The sequence below is a fragment of the Mustela putorius genome, unplaced genomic scaffold (assembly GCF_011764305.1).
Source record: "Mustela putorius furo isolate JIRA1106 unplaced genomic scaffold, ASM1176430v1.1 tig00003845_pilon_pilon_pilon, whole genome shotgun sequence".
Classification (NCBI taxonomy): domain Eukaryota; kingdom Metazoa; phylum Chordata; class Mammalia; order Carnivora; family Mustelidae; genus Mustela; species Mustela putorius.
In genome coordinates, this window is record NW_025421998.1 from 92,462,352 (window position 1) to 92,481,722 (window position 19,371).

General features: G+C 46.5%; 1 protein-coding gene and 1 non-coding gene across 9 annotated transcripts in view; one reads left to right on the forward strand and one right to left on the reverse strand.

Moving 5' to 3' along the window:
- HIPK2 (homeodomain interacting protein kinase 2) overlaps window positions 1-19,371 on the reverse strand; it is a 180,285-nt gene that overhangs the window by 22,367 nt on the left and 138,547 nt on the right. For 4 of the 8 annotated variants that reach the window (XM_045063049.1, XM_045063047.1, XM_045063053.1 and 1 more), the window contains exons 10-12: window positions 13,551-13,690; window positions 10,421-10,600; window positions 7,564-7,845 (exon numbers count right to left, since the gene is read on the reverse strand). In XM_045063049.1, the coding sequence (XP_044918984.1) occupies window positions 7,564-7,845; window positions 10,421-10,600; window positions 13,551-13,690 (602 nt within the window). Of the gene's footprint in view, window positions 1-7,563; window positions 7,846-10,420; window positions 10,601-13,550; window positions 13,694-19,371 lie in introns of all 8 variants that reach the window. The other 4 variants (XM_045063048.1, XM_045063046.1, XM_045063051.1 and 1 more) reach the window with 1 other exon arrangement.
- Window positions 17,071-17,177, forward strand: LOC123387091. The gene has a single exon (XR_006601453.1). It is a non-coding gene; the product is annotated as a U6 spliceosomal RNA (small nuclear RNA).

Here is a 19,371-nt window from a genome sequence, read left to right on the forward strand (position 1 = left end):
GGTCCCATCAAGACTTATTAGTGAGCTTCTGGACTCCGAAAGATGGCTTGCCGACAAGAGTCTCTCAACGGCTGACAGCTCAGTGTGAATGAGCTGTGAGACTTTAGGGCCCTCTCCTGATGGAAACCCTGGTGGGACTTTCCCTCAGAGGCTGAGGATCCTACATGTCAATGTCTTGCTATCTACAAGGAGTGTGGGGTTAAACATCAAGAAATAGTTCATGGGTCCCGCCTTTTGTTTTCAGAGCTCACTATGCCTAATGAGCAAAGAGCCAACAACACAGCCCAGGGCTAATTTATGTATCTTTTTGGGTTTGCCTATGACAAGCGGAAAAGGTGAATTGATTTGATAGCTCTGTTTTTAATCTCTCCTACTGTTAAAAATCTCTGCACTCTGTCCAAATACACTATGCAGATTTGAGGACAAATGGGAAGCTGTTAAATGAGTCACTTTAAAAATGAGCACACATTTGACATCACCACTACGGATTCTTCTGGCTCAGAGGTATTGATTCCACAGGGGTTCATTCCACTACAGTGTCTAATTATTATCGATAGTTTATTAATCTTGTTACGAATTGGGTAATACAATGGAGAGAGAGAGGAGTAGAATGAGAAACATTTCCTTCAATGTCCTCGGCAGAACACCACTTCTGAGTAAAGAACAAAGCTCCCAGAGTTCACAAATTGCGTTGTGTTGTCATGGCAACAGCTGATTTTCATCACTTTAAAATGATGGGAAGAAATAAAGATCTTGGAAGTACAGAAATCAGCCCCGATGGAGGAACCCCTGCTGGAGGAACGGACACAACCGTGGGGCTCCTGCCCTGTCAGGCCCTTTCTGGAATGGGTTTCTGATTTCTATTTGCCAGTCTCCATCAACCCCATCCTTCAAGACCCAGGTCAAAACTCATCTCCACAGATAAACTTTGTGTGACTTCCTCCGTTGCTCTGCTTCCACAGTCAGTGCTGTAGGGGAGAAACAGCACTCTTCTCTAACTACAACACTGATTAATGACCGCAGACAACATTTATTTGATGTACAACTGCTGGTCAAAGTGCTTCGCAGACGCTGTCCCCCTGAGGCTCACTGCAAGACTGCACAGTGAAGACTGCACAGTGAAGACCATTACGCTACCGGCTAGAATACCTAACAGGAGATCTATTCCCTTAACAAAGTCTTAAGTGCATGGTACAGTGCTGCTGACTTTGGGTGTAGGTGTCACCTAACTCACGCCACCGGCCAGGGAAATCCCACTGTTCAATTCTACGAACTTGACTATTTTAGAAACCTCGGGCTAAGAGCTTTTTGCATATTGCAGAATTTTCCTCTTTTTAAGGCTTGACTAGCATTCCACTTTGCGCACGTGCTGCATTTCCTTGACCCATTCTTCTGTCCGCTCATCTGAGGGACACATAGGATGTTTCCACATCTTGGCTACTGCGAATCATGCTCCGGTGAACGCAGGAGTATAGATACCTCTTCGGTCCTGGCTTCGCTCTCCTGGACGGACACTCAGAAGTGAGGCTGCCGGATCGACAGTAGCTCTGGTTTTAATTTTTTGGAGGAACCTCCATAGTTTCCCGCTATGGTCGCATCGGTTTGCGCCCCATTCCTCCCGGTCTGCCCGCATGCTTGTCCACACCTTCTTTGCTTTTGTTTTTTTGGTAACAGCCATGCTGACAGGTAGACGGTGATACTGTGGTTTTGATTTGTGTTTCCCTGATGATGAGTGATTCTGAGCATTTTTTCACAGAGCTGTTGGCCACTTCGAGTTTTCCTTAAGAAATATCTACTCAAGTCCTTAGTGAACTTCGCAGTCAGGTTACGCTTCTCTGCTGTTGAGTTATTCTGGGCTTGCACTCAGTACATCACTCTGCCGCATCATCTCTCTTATGCTCCCCCTTCCTGCCTACAAGCACCAAAAATGCTAACTAAGTGTAACTCCTCCTTCTGGTGCTGGTGACAGTGGTCTTCTCTAATGGGGCACGGGGCTGGCCACAGGGACGGCTGTCTCAGCTGACGGAGATGAGAGCTGCTGACCACCCACCTTCATGGGGGACGCATGCAACTTGCTGTCCTGTTTCCATTCCCCCTCCACCCAGTTAGAAGCACACGGCTGGGTGCCTTGAACCTAGTGAGGAGAGAGGCCAGAAGCCGATGCCTCTAGGCTAATGAGCTCTTTCCAGTGCAGTACACAGCTCTCAACTTAAAGTCATTAGTGAGGCTACAAAAATCTCCATTTTAAATTTGGTGCATATGTTCTATTCAAGTTACATTATGCACACACTGATATCTGTGTGTACCTCTCTCCTTCTCACACACACACGTACGTATTGCTAGGAAGACTGTCATATGTGACCACCTTCTAGAAAATCAGAAGCAAGGCATGGAAGGAGCCATGGTCCCCCCAACCCTCACCACAGAAGCAGGTGTTCGTCCTTCTTCTGCTTCCTCCTGTAACGGGGCCACTGAGCGCTGCTCCGCCTGTGGGACCTGGCCCTTCCCGCCTGCTCCTCCTGCGGACCCACGAGGCTGCGACTGCACAACCCAGGTGGCTCTGACACACGCTGTGGTGTCAGGGCAGGCTGCGGGGGAGCCTCGGGTGTGGTGTCTCTTCTTCAAAATGCAGCCCCTCCACACAGCACTCCCCCCGCAGGGGTGTTTCGAAGGAACAGAGGATGCGGTGAAGTCCGCTTGACTAAACATCCTTCCGTCTCCCCAGAGGAGTCGGACGCTGGGACTGTCCCTCAACCTGGGGCTACACTGTGACTTAACGCTGCAGAACAACACAGCCCCTGCAGTGACACCATGCGTCAGGCTCCCGCTTCTTCACTCAGGCCTACAAACGAGGAGGGGAGGAAGGAGCGGTACGGTGGCCGGTGACCGGCCAAGGGCATGGGGTCCACTCTGCGCTGACCTTGCCCGTGTAATCATAAATGTCTGTTGCCCTCTATTAGGCTGATGTCCATTTTTCAGGCCCAAGTCTTCGGCACAGAAGTTTAGCAGTGTCCTCACTGTGCCTTTTTTTAAAAAGATTTTATTTATTTATTTGAGAGACAGAGATCAGGCAGAGAGGCAGGCAGGAGGAAGCAGGCTCCCTGCTGAGCAGAGAGCCCGCCGATGTGGGGCTCGATCCCTAAGATCATGACCTGAGCCGAAGGCAGAGGCTTTAACCCACTGAGCCACCCAGGCGCCCCCTCACTGTGCCTTTTAAAGAGAGTAATCGCTCGAGATTTTCAATTTCGTATAAAGAACATCATTTAGGGTCAGATTCCTATTTAAAATACCGAGTGACAAAAATGAATCAACCTTCTTAAAGTTTACACTCTGGCAACCTTGGTGCTGGCACTCGGGATCGGCCGCTCACACGCCAAGTGAGGCCGAAAGCGGCTGTGCCCCGACGACCTCAGGAAAATCAAACCTGTCTTCCAGAAATATCCAGAAAACTGAATGAACGAATACGTGAGAGAATAAGAAGGCCGGACAAAATGGTTTCTACCAGATCAGCTGACACGAGCTGCTTTGGTGACACACTTTAAAAATTACCCTCGTGACCGGAGGCTGTGTGGTACAGCCCCTGAAGGACAATTTAGGCAGGAGGCAAGGCTGGCAAAGGGTCTGAATAGTAAGGCACGCACCTGCAGATGTCGTCCCAGGAGATTTCAAGGGAGAGAAGATGGCTTATTCAGCACAGTCAGGTGCTCCTTTAATCAAAATCATTTGTAAATATTTAAAATAGGACTGGTTCTATTACCCCATCCTGGGGGACCCAGAAAAATTCCAGTTTGGTTTTTCTCTCTCCAGAACAATTCTCCAGCCATGCCCATGGGGCCGCCTCTTCCAACAGCAACTCACTGAGGAAAAGCAGGTGGTGGGGTTTGATTGGCCTCCTCGCTTTAAAACATCTTCTCAAAGAATCAGAAGAGCTGGCCTCTGCCCTCTTCCTGGGAGAGCTCCGGGTCGGGGCTGGGTGGATAGACCGTGGACATGACCGTGGGTGAGCACGGTGGTGGTCGGAGGATGGGGCGGGGTGCAGTTTACCGCTGTCAAATTAAGGACTGAGGAGAAATCAGTTGTCTTTGCCAATCATCAAGACTGCCGTCTTTTCAACGGCATGGGACCTGATGCCTGATTCTGCTACTTAGAACCTTCAATCAGTTGGGGTAAGTCATCTACCTTTCTGGCTTTTAGCTTCCTCGCCTATCAAATGAGACAGCTGTGTGCCTCGTCCACCCCATCCAATGATGCACGGGACAATGCAAATGAGAATGCGCAGCCAAGGTTTGTCAGGATACCCCTCACCCTTAATTTGCTCACACCCAGCCTGCGCCCTCCTCGTCTGGGGTCCTCCTCACAAAGCAGGAGCTGCTGACCATCCCCGCGCTCCAGCAACCAACAGTGCCGAATATTGGGGGTCGGGAATCATAACTCTGCCTCGGCATTCCTCTAAAAATTTCTAGGCAATGTCATCTGGTCCCAGAGATTCCACGACACCCTCAATCAGGTCTAACACAGTGGGTCTGCCTTGATTGATCTCATGCTGCCTCTAAAAGCCACTGGCAGCACAGGCGACTGCCACGAGACACTGTGCTTACTGTCCCGGTGAGTGTCGTCGGCCCCCTCCCTCTCGAGCTGCCGTGCCAGGTCACATTAGCAGAAGCAGTCAGCATTTTCGACAGAGTCAGGGCGCAAATCCTGGGGTGAGCAGCAAATGGGAAACGAGGCTGGGAACACAGGAGATCAGAATCAAGATGCTCACAGCGCAGGAGAAAGTGGGTTTGGGAACAAGCAGCAAAGTCTTGACTGTTTGAAAGGGAACACTGGTGGGTTAGAAACTTCCGGCCAGTTGAGGCCAAGAGGCTCCCTGACCTGCATGTGCGGGTGCAACCTTGTTTTCCCAGCACGGAAGCCTTCACGTGCGCTCCTCGGTATCTCCTGAAGCAGACCACCCTCACCGAAGGGGAGACCCTCCAATCCCCTTTCTATTCTGAAAGTCCCTGTCGTCCCGGCCTTGCCCTTGGATCCACCTGCCCCGCTGAGCTCCGGATCCTTCCGGCCTACCTCTGAGGCCCCAGTGCCGCTGGGGCTGGAATTCACAATTTCACCCCCTCTCCTGCTTATCTACACCCTTTGGACCTCTGACCTTAGAAAGTCCCCTCTTCCCTGCTATTTCCCCAAGCTATTTTCCCTTTGAACAGCCACAGTACTCTTCTGGTTTTTACGGGGGCTGATATTCCATTTTGTGTCATGATTTGTATGAGTCGTATCTCACGTATTACCCTGCAAACGTCCCAAGGGCAGAGCCCGTCTACCTTATTTAATGACACCTGCACTGCCTAGCATAAGGTCTTACTCTGGTGAGGCCAATCAATATTTACTATGTTAAGCTTTATGATAATTCTGATTTCTAAGAACAAGTAATCATATATCCTCCCCCTTTTCCTCTCCAAAAGGAAGTCACAGTACCATGGACACATTATACAGTGGTTTCTCTATAAATAAAATAGCTATGGGCTTCTGTCTGATCCCACTCAGACTCAAATCCACTTTCCTGTCTTCTTGGGTCTTAACTTTTTTGTTAAGGCAACAGTCATCTGACCTCTCCAGAGAACATGATTTATGTCTTTCTGCAAGCTTCCCGTCATAGCTGGACAGCTGGAAGCCTTCTCAAGAACTCCCCGGTTCCCGTGTTTGGTGTAACGTTGCAGGTGGGCCGCTGCATTTTCCCGTTTACGAAGCTCTGGTCCTCAGCAGCCCACCGTCAGTCACTTACTGGTACTTGTCCCTCAGACGAGAGCCCGCCCATCAGCTCGTTCCCAGCCCTCCCCCATGTCTCAGATGATTCACAACGAAGTCCTTACATTCTGCCAAGAATTTCAGTTCTGTCTTTCTGGGGCCCTGGGGAGCACTGGGGGAGAAGTCTATGCTCAGGCCTGGCGCAGTGCTCAGCCAGGCAGCCGTCTGATAGGTGGAGAGATCGCTCTCTCGTTCCTCCCTCCTCCTCAGACACGCTGTTCTCTCCTGAGCACATAAGTGGAGGCTCCGTTGTCAATTCGAATCTCATACTTCAAAAACAATAGGCCCTTCTAGTTGATTGTCAGATTTTTAAATTGCTTTTTCTTTTTCCCAGTTGCAGCAAAGGGCTGTGCGGGGCTGCTGGGCCTGTTTTATGGCCCACTCTACAAACTCAGGGACAGGCTGCTGTGGGCTGGGAGAAGCCTTTCTCTTTGTGATGGGACCACCTGAGCCCAAGATATTCCTGGGCTGGGGGAGGGGGATGTGAGACATTGGGGAGGACAGAGTATTCAATCAACGTGGGGATGTTATCAAGAAAGGGAACCGATGCCAGTCCCAGAAGGGCTCTATGACATTCTTTTCTGAGACACACTGAGGACCAGGCTGAGACACTAAACAGGCAGAGAGGACACTGGAATGAGACATATACTAGCTCTCTCATGAAAAACAAAGCAAAATACTGAGTTCCTTCTAAAGACGGGAAGGGGATAGCCTGGGCAGGAGTAGCGACAGCGAGAGGGTTTTAATTAGCCTATCTGTACATTTGGTAATGATTTCAGGTGTGAGAATTTATTATTTCATCAAGAAGATTTGTAATTACTAATTAGTGTCATTGTATTCAGTCAGGGATTGATAACGGGGGCCTAACTGTGATCGTTAAGCTTTGCCTCGGGTCCCAGGACACGTGCTGGCCACCAGCGCTAGACTTGGCAGTGCTCGGCCTTTCCCTTCCCTGCCTCTTGGTCCAGGGAAAGGCTGGCAGGTTGGAGCCGGGCTTGCGAGGCTTTGGGATCTACAAAGCCCCGGGGCCCCCTGGGCTGCAAAAGGCCAGGAGACCGACTGTTCCAGAGGGACATGGTCCTGGGGCTCGTCAGGCAGCCCAAGTACAAACCGCACTCTATTCAAGTCTGGCTGGAAAATGTAGGAAAAGAGGCTTTGGCACCAGGGCTAACAGTCTTACAGATATAATAAATATTCCTTTTCCCTTCCCAGGAAGCATCCACAGAGTAAAATGAGTTCTTACTACTTTGGAATAAACAGTAATGCTCTCTGGGTTGAAGAGCCAACTGGCAGTTTGAAAGATTGGGTTAATCAGACACCGAGAAATTTCTGATTAATTGGACAATTATTTCAAATTCTGAGAGAGCCAAGGCGATGCTAGAGAAATATCCTGACCAACTGGGAATAAATTCAACGGCCCGAAGCAGAGATTTTGAAGCCTACAGGAGCTGAAATACGCCGGCATTGCGTACCATTGCTTTCAGGTCCCCCAGATGTATAGGGACTGTAACTATTTTTCATGACCAAAGTGACTCAAACTTCTTTGGGCACTGAACAATTATGGAAAATCTGTCAGACATTCCCTTGAAATCACTTCAGGACTCTACACCATGGCAAAAACAGAATGTCGGGGCCAGGAGACTGCGATCACCATGTCCGATGATGGGAAGGGGCCCAGTTCCACAAAGCACTGTCTGTGTGAGCCAGCAGCACATGGTGCACCCCGGCCCTGCTCCCTTCTGGCAGGGGGTGGGGGGGACTCACCTGGTGGGGGCATGCTTCTGTTCCTCCTCCTCATCTGTGTCGCTGCTGATGGTGATGACGCTGACTGTGGGGCTGGGGGTATCAGGAATGACAATCGTCTGCCGCTGTCGCTCCCTGGTGGTGCTGGAGGCCCCGTCACCCCAGCCGCACGTGACCGAGGAGCTGCAGGCCGGGCTGTTGTGCACCAGGGCGCAGCGGGGAGGCGTGTTCTCTTTGACGCGCTTGGACCGCTGAGGGGAGCTGACGGCCTGTGAGGAGGACACTTCGCAGGTGGAGACGTTTCTGGAACGACAAAGGCCCATACGCTCAGGGAGGCCCCTGTGGCTCCTCCCAAGGAGCCCAACTGTCTAGGGACACCGGCTTTGTCAAACCTCTGTTACCAAGTGAGAAGTTCAGGGCACTCAGATGTTTTCTGTAACTGCAGAAGCGGCTGCCCTTGGAGCTCATTCATTCAGTCACTTGCTACACACACGACAGCAGAGACCTGGCCTTCTCTGGGCTCTGGTCTGGTGCCACATGCCTGTTCCCAGTGGGAGAAAGGGAGCAGCCAGGGGCCTGAGAAGAGGGAGAGGGCTTGTGCCCAAGGACTGGGCTGGTCTCTGGGGGCAGATGCAGTGCCCAAGGTCTCAAGGTTGTCTGCCCACCCTCCTATCTTCATGGTCAAGGCCTCACTTCCTGAGCTCTGTCCTGTCATTATGCAAATGTACATGGGTCTTGTTTTGAAGGGAGTTGAAAGAAATGTTATTTGCCACATAGAGCCTTGGTTTTCTTGCTAATGGCTGTTTTGCAACTTATGAAATGAAAACACTCACGTCTTTGACACCTGGGCCTCACAGGAAGTTTACCGTCTGTTTGAACTGTAATGAGAAAAACTGGGCAAAATGCAAGAGGGAAAGGTGTACTTAAATAGGGACCTTTTAATCTTGTCTTTGATTGGCTCAGAACTCCTTATCAAATTAACAAATGTAGTGTCTGCTAACTTAAGGGAAAAAAATACCTTTCCCTCTCCCCTCCCCAGCAACCCATGCTGATCTTAGTTTTATCTGTATAGTGAAGGCCCAGTGAAATTTTTAAGACTCTTCTATGTCCTTAGAGATTCTAATACTTCCTAGCCAAAAGGGAGACACGAAGATGAAAATAATTCTGTAGATTTATTTAATTTTCTATATAGCTAGCGTCAGATGTGTTGCTTGCCCCTTTCTGGGAGCTGGCAGTAAGTTTTACTGATAAGATTGTTCCACTGTTTGCACTTAGCATAAACCTATACATTTGTTATTGTTACTGTGTTGCAATTTTGAGATGATGTTTTCACTACCTCAGCAGTTAATGGATCTCCATTTGGCACTGTTAAAGAATAGGGGGCCAGGCTGTACCACCCAACAAGGGAGAGCCTTCTGTTTTCCTTAAGACATTGGTCTTAAAAATAGGCAAATACAAAAATTTCAGTATAATTATATCGATCTTGAAAAGTACTGGCAATGAGCCTTCATAAAGCCAGATGGGTAATGAGTGGGCAACAGGGAGGGGCTTGTCCATGGGTGGGCAGGCTAAGAGTTCTTACTGCCCCTGCTTGACAAGGTGAGCCTTGAGGATGCTAAGCTCAGCCCAGGGTCAGCCTAGTGTTCCGTGTGACCACCCACACCGCTGGGCATGACAGAGCAAAGGGCTGAGATGGTGGCCCCTGTTGCCAGACAATCTAATAATGACACAGCTGTGTTGTCACAGGGCTGCCAGAGATCTGAGATGAATTTCCCAGAACTGTCAGAAATACTCCAGTGAAGAATCGTGAAGAACGACAACTCAAAGGAAGTCAGCTCTTAGGTTAAACTTCAAAGGAGAATGACAAAAAGGCAAGCCTAGTTTCTGGCACCTGGTTAAGCGAGGAAGTAGGAAACCAAAAGTCACTGGACTATTTTATGTACCGGACTTCTTTCTCTTGAGCAGCCTATTCTAAATAAGCAATTAAGTGCCTCCAAGTCAGTGACTCTGGAGAAAAATGTAGGAGCAATTCTGCACCACACGACCTTGATCGCGATTTTTTTTTTTTTTAAATTTGGAGATCTTTTTAAAAGACAAGTTTATTGAGGTATAATTTACATTCAGTAAAAGTCATCCTTTGGAAGTGTTGGGTGAGTTCTGACAAAGGTACACATAGCCCTGCCAATCCAGAGAACTTTCCTGGAAAGTTCCCTCAGGCTCCCTTTCTGTCAATCCCTTCCTCTCCCACCCAGTACTCCCTGGCAACTCCTGATCTACTTTTGTCTTTTCCAAAATGCCATCTAAATGGGATCATGTAGTATATGGCCTTTTCTGTCTTATTTTAAGAGTTCACTGAGGTGAAACTGGATTGAAAGGGACTGAAAAAGATTATTCTGCTGGTAATATCTATGATTAACCAAAATTATTGCATATTTTTAAAGAAGCAGCTAAGTGAGATTGATTTTTGACCCTGGATATCAAAGAAAGAACATTTCTCTACCGTTCATTAAAAAAAAAAAAAAAAAAACAGTATTATGATTTCCAAAGTGCAACTTCAGAGGCATGTCTGGGTGTTTTATGCAGAAGAGAAAGGGCACAAAGGGCTTCAGATGAAGGCGCTGGACACTGGAAAATCCCAGGCCCTCCCCGTGGGGAGCGGGCACCACAGCGAGGATGGTAAGGCAAGTGGCAGGTTAGAGAAGTGAGACTGAATGTCGCCTTCAAGCCCTAGTGCTGTGCAGTGGTAGGACACATTCCGAAAACATTCTGCCGGCCACTCCCTGTCCCATGCCTGGGACTCGGAGCACATGCCGGAGCACAGGCTGACACTCCTAACGCTAAGAGATCTCCCCGCTCCAGGGCAACTCTCACCACCTACCTCGCAGAGGACTGGTGCTGCTTACTCTTCCGGGAGGAGGTGGTGCTGGTTGGCTGCTGCCGCATCACGTGGGCCACGCCCACATTTAAGGGCTGGGCGGCTGGAAGGGTCACATGACCAGTCAACAGCGTAGGCTGCTGCATGATGGGATTGTAATGGCTGCCGTGAGCGTGGGTGTTCCTGTGTGGGAAAACAATGGTTAAACAAGGAACTTTACTGGTTTTATAAATATGGAGCTGATTTTTTTTTTTAAGGTTTTTAAAATTTATTTGACAGAAACAGAGAGGGAGCACAAGTAGGCAGAGCAGCAGGCAGAAAGGAGAGGGAGAAGCAAGCGCTGTGCTGAGCAGAGAGCCTGATGGGGGACTGGACTCCAGGACCATCATGCCCGGAGCCCAAGGTAACCGCTTAACCCACGGAGCCACCCAGGTGCCCCTGGAGCTTCTTTTTTAGGATAAAGGTTCCTCCCCAGTTAAAAGCCAAATTAAAAAAGTTGACTCCCACGAGCTCATGGGGTTGTTGAAGAGATGAGCTCATCAGATCAGCCTCCCAGGTGCGATGATGTTTAAAGGAGTGGGCAGAAACCCAGTTTGTTGGTGAGTGAGAAAGAGGACATTGCAACTGGGAAGAATGTTGCAAGATCACCTTAAGTTCTGGGGAGAGAAGATAAATAGTCCCTCTACCTTTTAAAGTCCCCAGACAGGTGACTGTGTGTACATTTTTAGAGTTTGTGAGTGACTTTAATGGGTTATCACAGTCTGTGAAGTAGGAGATAATGGCAATGCTATTTTATAAATGAAAAAATTGTAGCTTATATTAAAAAAAAGGAAACAACTTTGAAAACTAGACATTGTACGTTCTTGCTGTTTGGAAATGTTAACATTCTTTTGAATTCTCTCCTGGCTAGCACAATGCTCAAGCATGTAGCAGCTGATCAATTAATTACATGCTTGCTGAATGAACAATTAGATTAACTGAAGGTTGACTAGACGTGTACAGAATTTGGTACTAAGTCAAAATTAGGAAGACACATGTTGATAGAGGTACTACTGGTAGCCATTTTCCTGAAAATGGGTTATCTTTCAAGAGTTCTTATGATCTGGGTTGTGTGGAGCGCAAAGGCTTATTTTTCCACAGAAAGATTAAAGGTGGTGATTAATTCAGAGACTTGCCCTTAAAAGCCCATTCAGCACCTAATAGAATTAAAAGTTGAAGGAGAATTTACTTGAATTTAAAAAACATTATAAAAATCATCTTTGCAACTTGGGGAAAAGGATGAATAGGAAAAAAAAAGGACTATACAAGAGTGTAGAGATTTTGATAGTGTTTTTGGACATTTACACTTAGAAACTGATGTTATGGCTTCTTGAGTTTGTAGCTGCTGTTTCTTCTACAGACATGGCATTCTTTTGACACAAGTCTAGCACCAGTACTTCTCTTTAATTTATTAGCCATGGTTATAGATGTTCTTTGGCCCACACATGAAATGGAGAAGAGACTGGAAACAAAGTGTCAGCTTTAAGCGTTTCCTGTGGTAACCAGGTAAGAGCTATGGAGGTAGGAGGAAGAGGAAAATCTATATGAGTGAGTATGTGAGTTTTGCTAAAATTAAATGAGCTATAAATGCTGAAAGACACAGGAAAAAGTAGTACAGCATATATCTGTGGTCTTTTAGGAGAAAAGGGGGAGAGAAAAAAACCAATTGGTCAGACAGCTTTTCCACTTGGTTGCTGTTCCTAATGAGCTGGAGAGGGAAGACAGTCTCACACAGCACCAGCCAGTGTGAATGGGGGGAAGGGAAGATAACAGATCTGTTTATTTATTCATTGCCTGTCCTACAGCAGATGCTAGTTTAATACATGTTAAATATAGGTCAAGTGCTTTGTATTTTATCTTAATTTAAACCTCCTAGCCATTCTATGAAGTAGGGATTATTATCCCCACTTTACTGAAGAAGAAACTGAGACTCAGGTTAGGTAACTTTCCCCAGGTCCTGCAGAACCAGAACCGAACCACTGCTTTGAAAGTGCTTCCAGTGAGTGGGGATGGACTAGGTGGGTGTTGTCAGTGGGAAGTGAGTCGGGCTGCAGGAAAGAGCCTGTGTCCTCTCTTGTTTCTACCAGTCAGAAAATTAAATGGAGGAAGAGAGGAAGCTGCCTTTGAGGCTTGGCTGGTGGGTGGGGGTGGGGAGGAGGGTTCTGTCTCCACGTCTTTTTGTTATACTGAGAGCGCTTCAATCACCATAGCCTTTTGGATCCGAAAAAGAACCTCAGGGAGGCTCCATGGTTGGTATGGAGTCTGTCCGAAGGTGGAGGGATGCCCTGATGTTTGGGCTGAGAGAGCCCAGAGGGCCATGGGAAGCTGGAACAACCTGGGGATTGCCATTTGGCTCTGCTCCGGTGAAGGGGGCAGTGGTAGTGTTGGGATGGAGAAGCGGAAAGTGGCCATAAAAACAAGAGAGCAAGGTGCTGGTGAGAAAGCCAGTGCATAGGATGGGCGGGGTGCTGGAATCAGATACAGGGCACAGTGGGCCGGTGGCTATCAGCTGCGGGCCTCTGACATCTGTGGAAAATGGACTTTGGTCTATCAGATCTCACTATTAACTGAAGAGACACATTCAGCAAACATGCCAGAGTTTACCATTCCAAATAAAGCCCCATTCTGTCAGGCTTTCCCCTGAGAGGTCAAATTCAACTCCAGTGTGCCCATGTCTCCAAACACCTTGAGAGCACTTTCTAGAATTGCTTTGGAGCCTCAAGGACTCCCTGCTGCATTCTTTTACTGCTGACACATCTTTGTTCTCTGGGAGTGGAATTTAATTCTGAGAAACAAACCAAAAATCATCCAGAGGCAAGTCTGTGAATTACACGTGTGACCAAACGATGTAACTGGATTTGGGGTCGATGGCGGCCAACTGACCTTAAGGTAAAGAAGCTGATTTTCTTGTGTCCTGGTACAGTTATTGAAAAATGAACTCTCATTACACTGCAGTCGTATTCCACATAATCTTCCTTTTACTTTAAATAGTTCTCTCTAAGCCATGGAACTGACAGCATGGGCCTAACCAGGAGCCCTCTGAGTGAGCAGTGGACATGCCTCTCATCCCAGATATGCCTGCTTTCGTGCTTACCTCCAGTCGGCCAACTGCTGGGTGCCTGCCATGGTCTCGGGAATGACAGTCGCGTGCTGCACAGACGTGTGGGTGGCCACTCCGGTCAGCTGCTGCCATGCCGGGGGAAGCAGGATTTGCTGGGTCCCACTTGGCCAGGCCTGCTGCAGAACAGAGGACGTGTGCCATCAACACGTTTGTTAATCACACAGTCTGTCTGCCTGAGTCAAGTCCTGATTGGGCCTGGGGCTGAGCTGGACCCTGCAATGGGTGTTCAAGGGGAGACCCAGTCTTTGGCCTTGAAAACTAAGTTAAGGGGAGATCAAATCGGTGACCTACACAGAAGATAGTAAGTACACGGGCACAGAGTCATATGGAAGGGATTTATTCGCGTGGAAGAATGATTTGTTTAGAAATTCGCTCTAAGAACAATGCTCAAGGTTTCCCAAAGTTCACTTCTGATTTGTGCTGGTACGTAGCTATGTGCAGGAGACCGAAACAGCTGCCTTGGGCCACACAAAGGTAACTTTCTGCCCTCAGGAAGTTTTCCATCTCATATCCTTTATTTTGCCTTTTGTTTAGGAATTAGAATCTAGACCTCCAACTTGTGTATCTTCTTAACCTAAAGTAACATAATTCTGAGATCACCAGACACTTGCCCACACCTGAGAGCAAGCATGAAGTAAAAAATTCTCAGCTGGGGACTTAACCTTCACTGAGAATTACCCTGATCCACCAAAGCCAAAATGACATATAGTTAAGCAAGACACTGCTTGATTCTTCATAAATTTTAAGCTTTTTCTAAGAACTCTAAAATGAACTTTCCCGATTCTTCCTTAGAGTCACTGGCGGGCGGGGGTTGGGGGGAGTGGTTTGCCTGGTGTCTGCACTTCCTGTATTTTTAGTCACTCTTCTGCTTACCTTTGGTTAGTAAATGATTCAGACTAAACACTGTTGTCCAGAGTTGGACACCTAAAGGAACACCGCTAAGGTAACATACTTCTTGGGCGGGTCAAGAATTTAAAGATTCAGTTACATGTTGTTCTTTCCAGTGGGCTGGGTATCACTGACATTGGATAAATTCTCGAATACAGTGCTCCACTGACCTCATCTTTAATAGGTGCATTTTGGCTCTTATGTACAGACAAGCACTTCTGGAAGGGAATCACGAACTTGAGTCAAAACTTAAGAAACAATGATGTGTATAAAATGATGCAACACACTTTAGATCTGAGTGGATGGTCCACCTGGTCCATCCTTTTCACTGTGCAGATGAGGCCAGTGAGATCGCGCCTACCTTTTTTACACTGCCTCTTTGCTTACTGATCTGTTTTGATACAGGCAAAAAGCTTAGGGACCACAGTTTATACAGTAAGTGTTTAATAAATGTTTGTTGATAAAATGAAAGAAGCAAATCTACCAAGGTAATTAATTATCATTAACTATACTCCACGTTTAATGAATTCAGACACGGCAGAAAAATAATTTAATTGATTAAAACAGTTACAAGCTCAAAAAGTTAAATGACTAATAATTTTGTTGCAGTAAGGTTTATACTGACTTGGAGGCTCATTTCAGCTTACCAGAAAAGCATGTGTTTTGACTATTACTTCTGAATTATAAATCTTGATATTAAGTCAAGGATATCATTTTCCCCCTACATTCCCCAAATGGATGTTAACGTTTTACCTCAAAGAGACAGGGTGAAGGCTGTATTTGCCGCCTTCCACTGAATGACAGGTTCAGCTCATGGGAGATGAACTTCACTCTTTTATGATTACTTGTGTACACTTCTATAACTTATGCTTTAGTACTACTTTATAATTTATAAGATTAGAGCTAATATTTTTTTTAAGAGTCTATTTATACATTTGAGAGTAAGTGAGAGAGAGAGAGAACACATGCTCTCACACACGAGCGGGGGTGGGGGGCACAGGGACAGGGAGAAGCAGGCTCCTGGCTGAGCAGGGAGCATGATGTGGGGCTTCATCTCGGGACCCCGGGACCATGACCTGAGCCAAAGGTAGACACTTAACCAATGGAGCCACCCAGGCGCCCCTAGAGCGAATACTTCTTGATGCATACTGTGTGCCAAGAACAGAGCTAAGACCACAGATAGGTATCTGACTTCATCTTTGTGTGTGTGTTACAGATTTTATTTATTTATTTATTTGAGAGAGAGGACAGGAACAGGGGAGAGGGAAGCAGGCTCTGCACTGAGTCCAAAGCCAAACGAACGTGGCGCTCAATCCCATGACCGTGAAATCAAGAGTTGAACGCTCAACTGTGGGGCCCCCCAGGCACCTCAAGTTTCTGACTTCATCTTTATACCAGTTTTGTGAGGTAGGGACTGTTATTTCTCCCCATTTCTCAGACAGATAAACAGAACTACAGAGATGCTAAATCACCTGCCAGAAATGTAGGAAATGAAACATTTATTGCTCTCTTTCTTTCTTTTTTTTTTTTTTAAAGATTTTATTTATTTATTTGACAGTATTGCTCTCTTTCTCTAAACCCAACTGAAATGATAGTGAAGGAATAAATAATATAGAGATCTGTAAGGACAAAGACAACAGAGGAGACAACAGTTAACAAGATCTTAGAAACTGGAAAACAGACGGGCAATTACTGAGTTATCCGAGGTCAAGTCTGTGAGAGTCCTTTACCTTTCAGTTTGCAGACCCAAAGTAGGAGGCTGGAGGATTCGCTCTAGGAAAACTGACTAGTCCAAGAGGAAAAAACTACAGATACTTTGGAGGATCAGGGAATCTGCCAATGAAAATGCTGGGCTCAGTCCTTATCAGACTAGAGAGAAGCCTGCATTCAGTAGTCCGTCCTCACCCTCCTGTAGCTTTCAAATTTAGTTTTTTAGTGCTTCAGTCTTAATATGAATGAACAGCCGGGGCGCCTGGGTGGCTCAGTAGGTTAAGCCTCTACCTTCCGCTCAGGTCATGATCTCAGGGTTGTGGGATTGAGCCCTGTATCGGGCTCTCTGTTCAGCAGGGAGCCTGCTTCCCACCCCCCTCTCTGCCTGCCTCTCTGCCTACTTGTGATCTCTCTCTCTCTGTCAAATAAATAAATAAAATCTTAAAAAAAATACATGAATGAACAGCCAAGGACAACCAGATATTAAAGGAAGCTTCTAACATGAGTCTAAAACAAGAAACTCAGAGGAAACAAAAACAGTGTAGAAAACAGAAGAAAATTTCCCAAACCTTAAACCATCCTCACAGAGTTAAAAAAAAAAAAAAAAAAAGAATTATACACACACACACACACACACACGAAACATGATCATATACAGGAATATATATCTGTTTGTCCATATCTGTATTCAGAGAGTAAGAAAGAATTCTTAGAAATGAGAACTGTTAACAGAAGTTAATTCCATACAAGGTTTTTAGAAAAAGCTGAAAAAGACCTCTTGGAAAGAAGCACAGATAGAATATATATAGAGAAAATAAAAGATGAAGATCATTAGATTCATTCAAAAGCACCAACATCCAATTAGGAAGAATTTCACAAAGAGGAATCAGAGAAAGTGCTGGCTTTGGCGGCACACATACTGAAATTGGAACAATATGGAGAAGACGAGCGTGGCCCCTGCACAAGGATGCCATGCACATTCTCGAAACGTTCCTTACTGAAAGAAGAGAGAGAGAAAATGGAGGGGAAAAACTTAAAGAAAAAATAAAAAACAAACTTTTAGACTGAAAGGGCAAACAGGGTCCAAGACAATGTATGAAAAAAGACCCATGAGGAAGCATATAGTCACACAATTTCAGACCAGTGTGGACAAGGAGAGTCTTAAGAGGGAGGAAACTAAGCCAATGGAAAAATGAAACCACCGTTAACTCCAGGACAAACAAGCTGCACAGGAAAGGAAGAGAATCAGAATATATTATGAAGCTCAGCAGAGAATAGTATATACAACTGAAGATAATAATTATGTAAATAATGCAGAGTGGTTCAAAAAGAAACTTCCTTGGGAAGAATGGGAGAGCGGAAGAGCGTGAGAGAGAGAGACAGAGGGAGAGGGACAGTGCATGGCTGGGCAGGTGCTGGGGGGATGGGGTGGTCTGGGGGCCAAGTCTTCATCTTCCACAGTAAGACGGAAATTCCAAAATGGAAATGTCAGAAAAAAGTAGTTTAAGCATGCTATTTAGAAACTTGGAGTTAAATGACAAAACAGTGAAAAGTTATTTTTGGGGGGATCGGAAATTGGGGATGGGATGGAGCAGGGCACTATTTTCTTGTAAGTTTATTCACTCATTTAACTTTAAAAATTAGGTGCATGTATTATTTTGGAAAAAAAAAATTAAAAATAACTTCCCTAAAGTCACATAGCTGGCAGATGGTGGGACTGGCCTCTGACTTGTAGGCAATCAAATCCCAGAGCTCCTGCCCTCAGCCACCACACTACCTCTCTTCATAGCAAGGATACACAGAAACGATGCCTCTATTGAAGATCAGGGACTCGAGGTAAATGCATGAAAGTAGCATGGAAAAGCCTTCCTTATTCATGAACAATTCAGACACCAAGCAAGACAGAAGCAGAGAGCAAGACAGAAAGGTTAGACAGACTCATTGCTAAAAATGTTACTAGAGGAGGTTTTGAGTGAGAAGCAGTGAAGTTTTAGATTTTGGACAGTTTAAGAAGTTCCAGCCAACTGTTTGTCCTTAGGGGAGCATTTAAAGGGATTCAGATAATAGGACTTGACTGGCTAGAAGGCACCTTAGTCGTGAAAGGCTGTGGTCTTCCATGAACCTCCATATTTTGGACAGGGGTGGGGGTTGGGTGGGGTGGGGTTGGGGGGATGAGAGAGAGCTCCAAATTCCTGTTCCAGCCTTGTTGGAACAAGTCGAAAAGGGTTTTGGACCCCGCCATTTGAAAAGTGAGATAAATTCAATACTGTCTAATCTGAGCCCGTATTTCCCGCCTCTCTGTCTTTACACACTCGTTCCCAACTTCTGATGGTGGTCTGGGTGCGAGCTCTGGTTTGAGGCCTGAGAGGACAGAGGTGCCAGCCGCCGCTGGGCGGTACCAACAAGGCTGTACTGGTAAGAGTCTGGGAAGACCACTCCCAGATCACTGACACAAGAGGGTGTGAGTTCACTCTGGCCTTCGGTGCACATGTCCTTGCCCCCCCCCCCCACCCCCCCAGAGAGACGGTCTCCCTCTGAAGGACGTGAGAAGCGGCTGGAAGGTGGGGAGGAAAAGGCAAAGCAAACAAAACGAATGTGAGGACTGGACTGAGAAGACTCCGTCTCTAAACTTTCACAAATACAATCCTTGGAAAGGTTTAAATATTTGTAAAAAGAATGATGCCCACTTGCTGGATATACTTAAGGTAAGGAATAATATTTGGGAAGCCTCTGCCTGATACCTAGAAATTTACCCAGAGGAACATGAAGGTGCTAGTTTAAATGTTTAGTTACTGCTTTTTTAAAAAGCCACCAAACGAGTTTTATAAGTTAGCTTAACTTTCATCCTTTGAAGGCACCAATTAAAAATACCAGGAGAGCTCTACCCTTCTAGGCTGACATACCGCTGTAGATTAAGTGAACAGAAACAACCAATGGACAGAAAGACACACGGTGACACTGGATAGTACAGGAAGTTTTTTTAAACCTAATATAAGAAATCTTTGCATGTCGAGACACATTGGTCTACCGTGGTTTTTTGTTTTTTTTTAAAGATTTGATTTGAGAGAGAGTGCATGAGCGGGTTGAAGGGTAGAGGGAGAAGCAGACTCCCCGCTGGGCGGGGAGCCTGACTCAGGGCTCAATCCTGGGGCTCCAGGATCATGACCTGAACCGCAGGCAGACGCTTAACTGACTG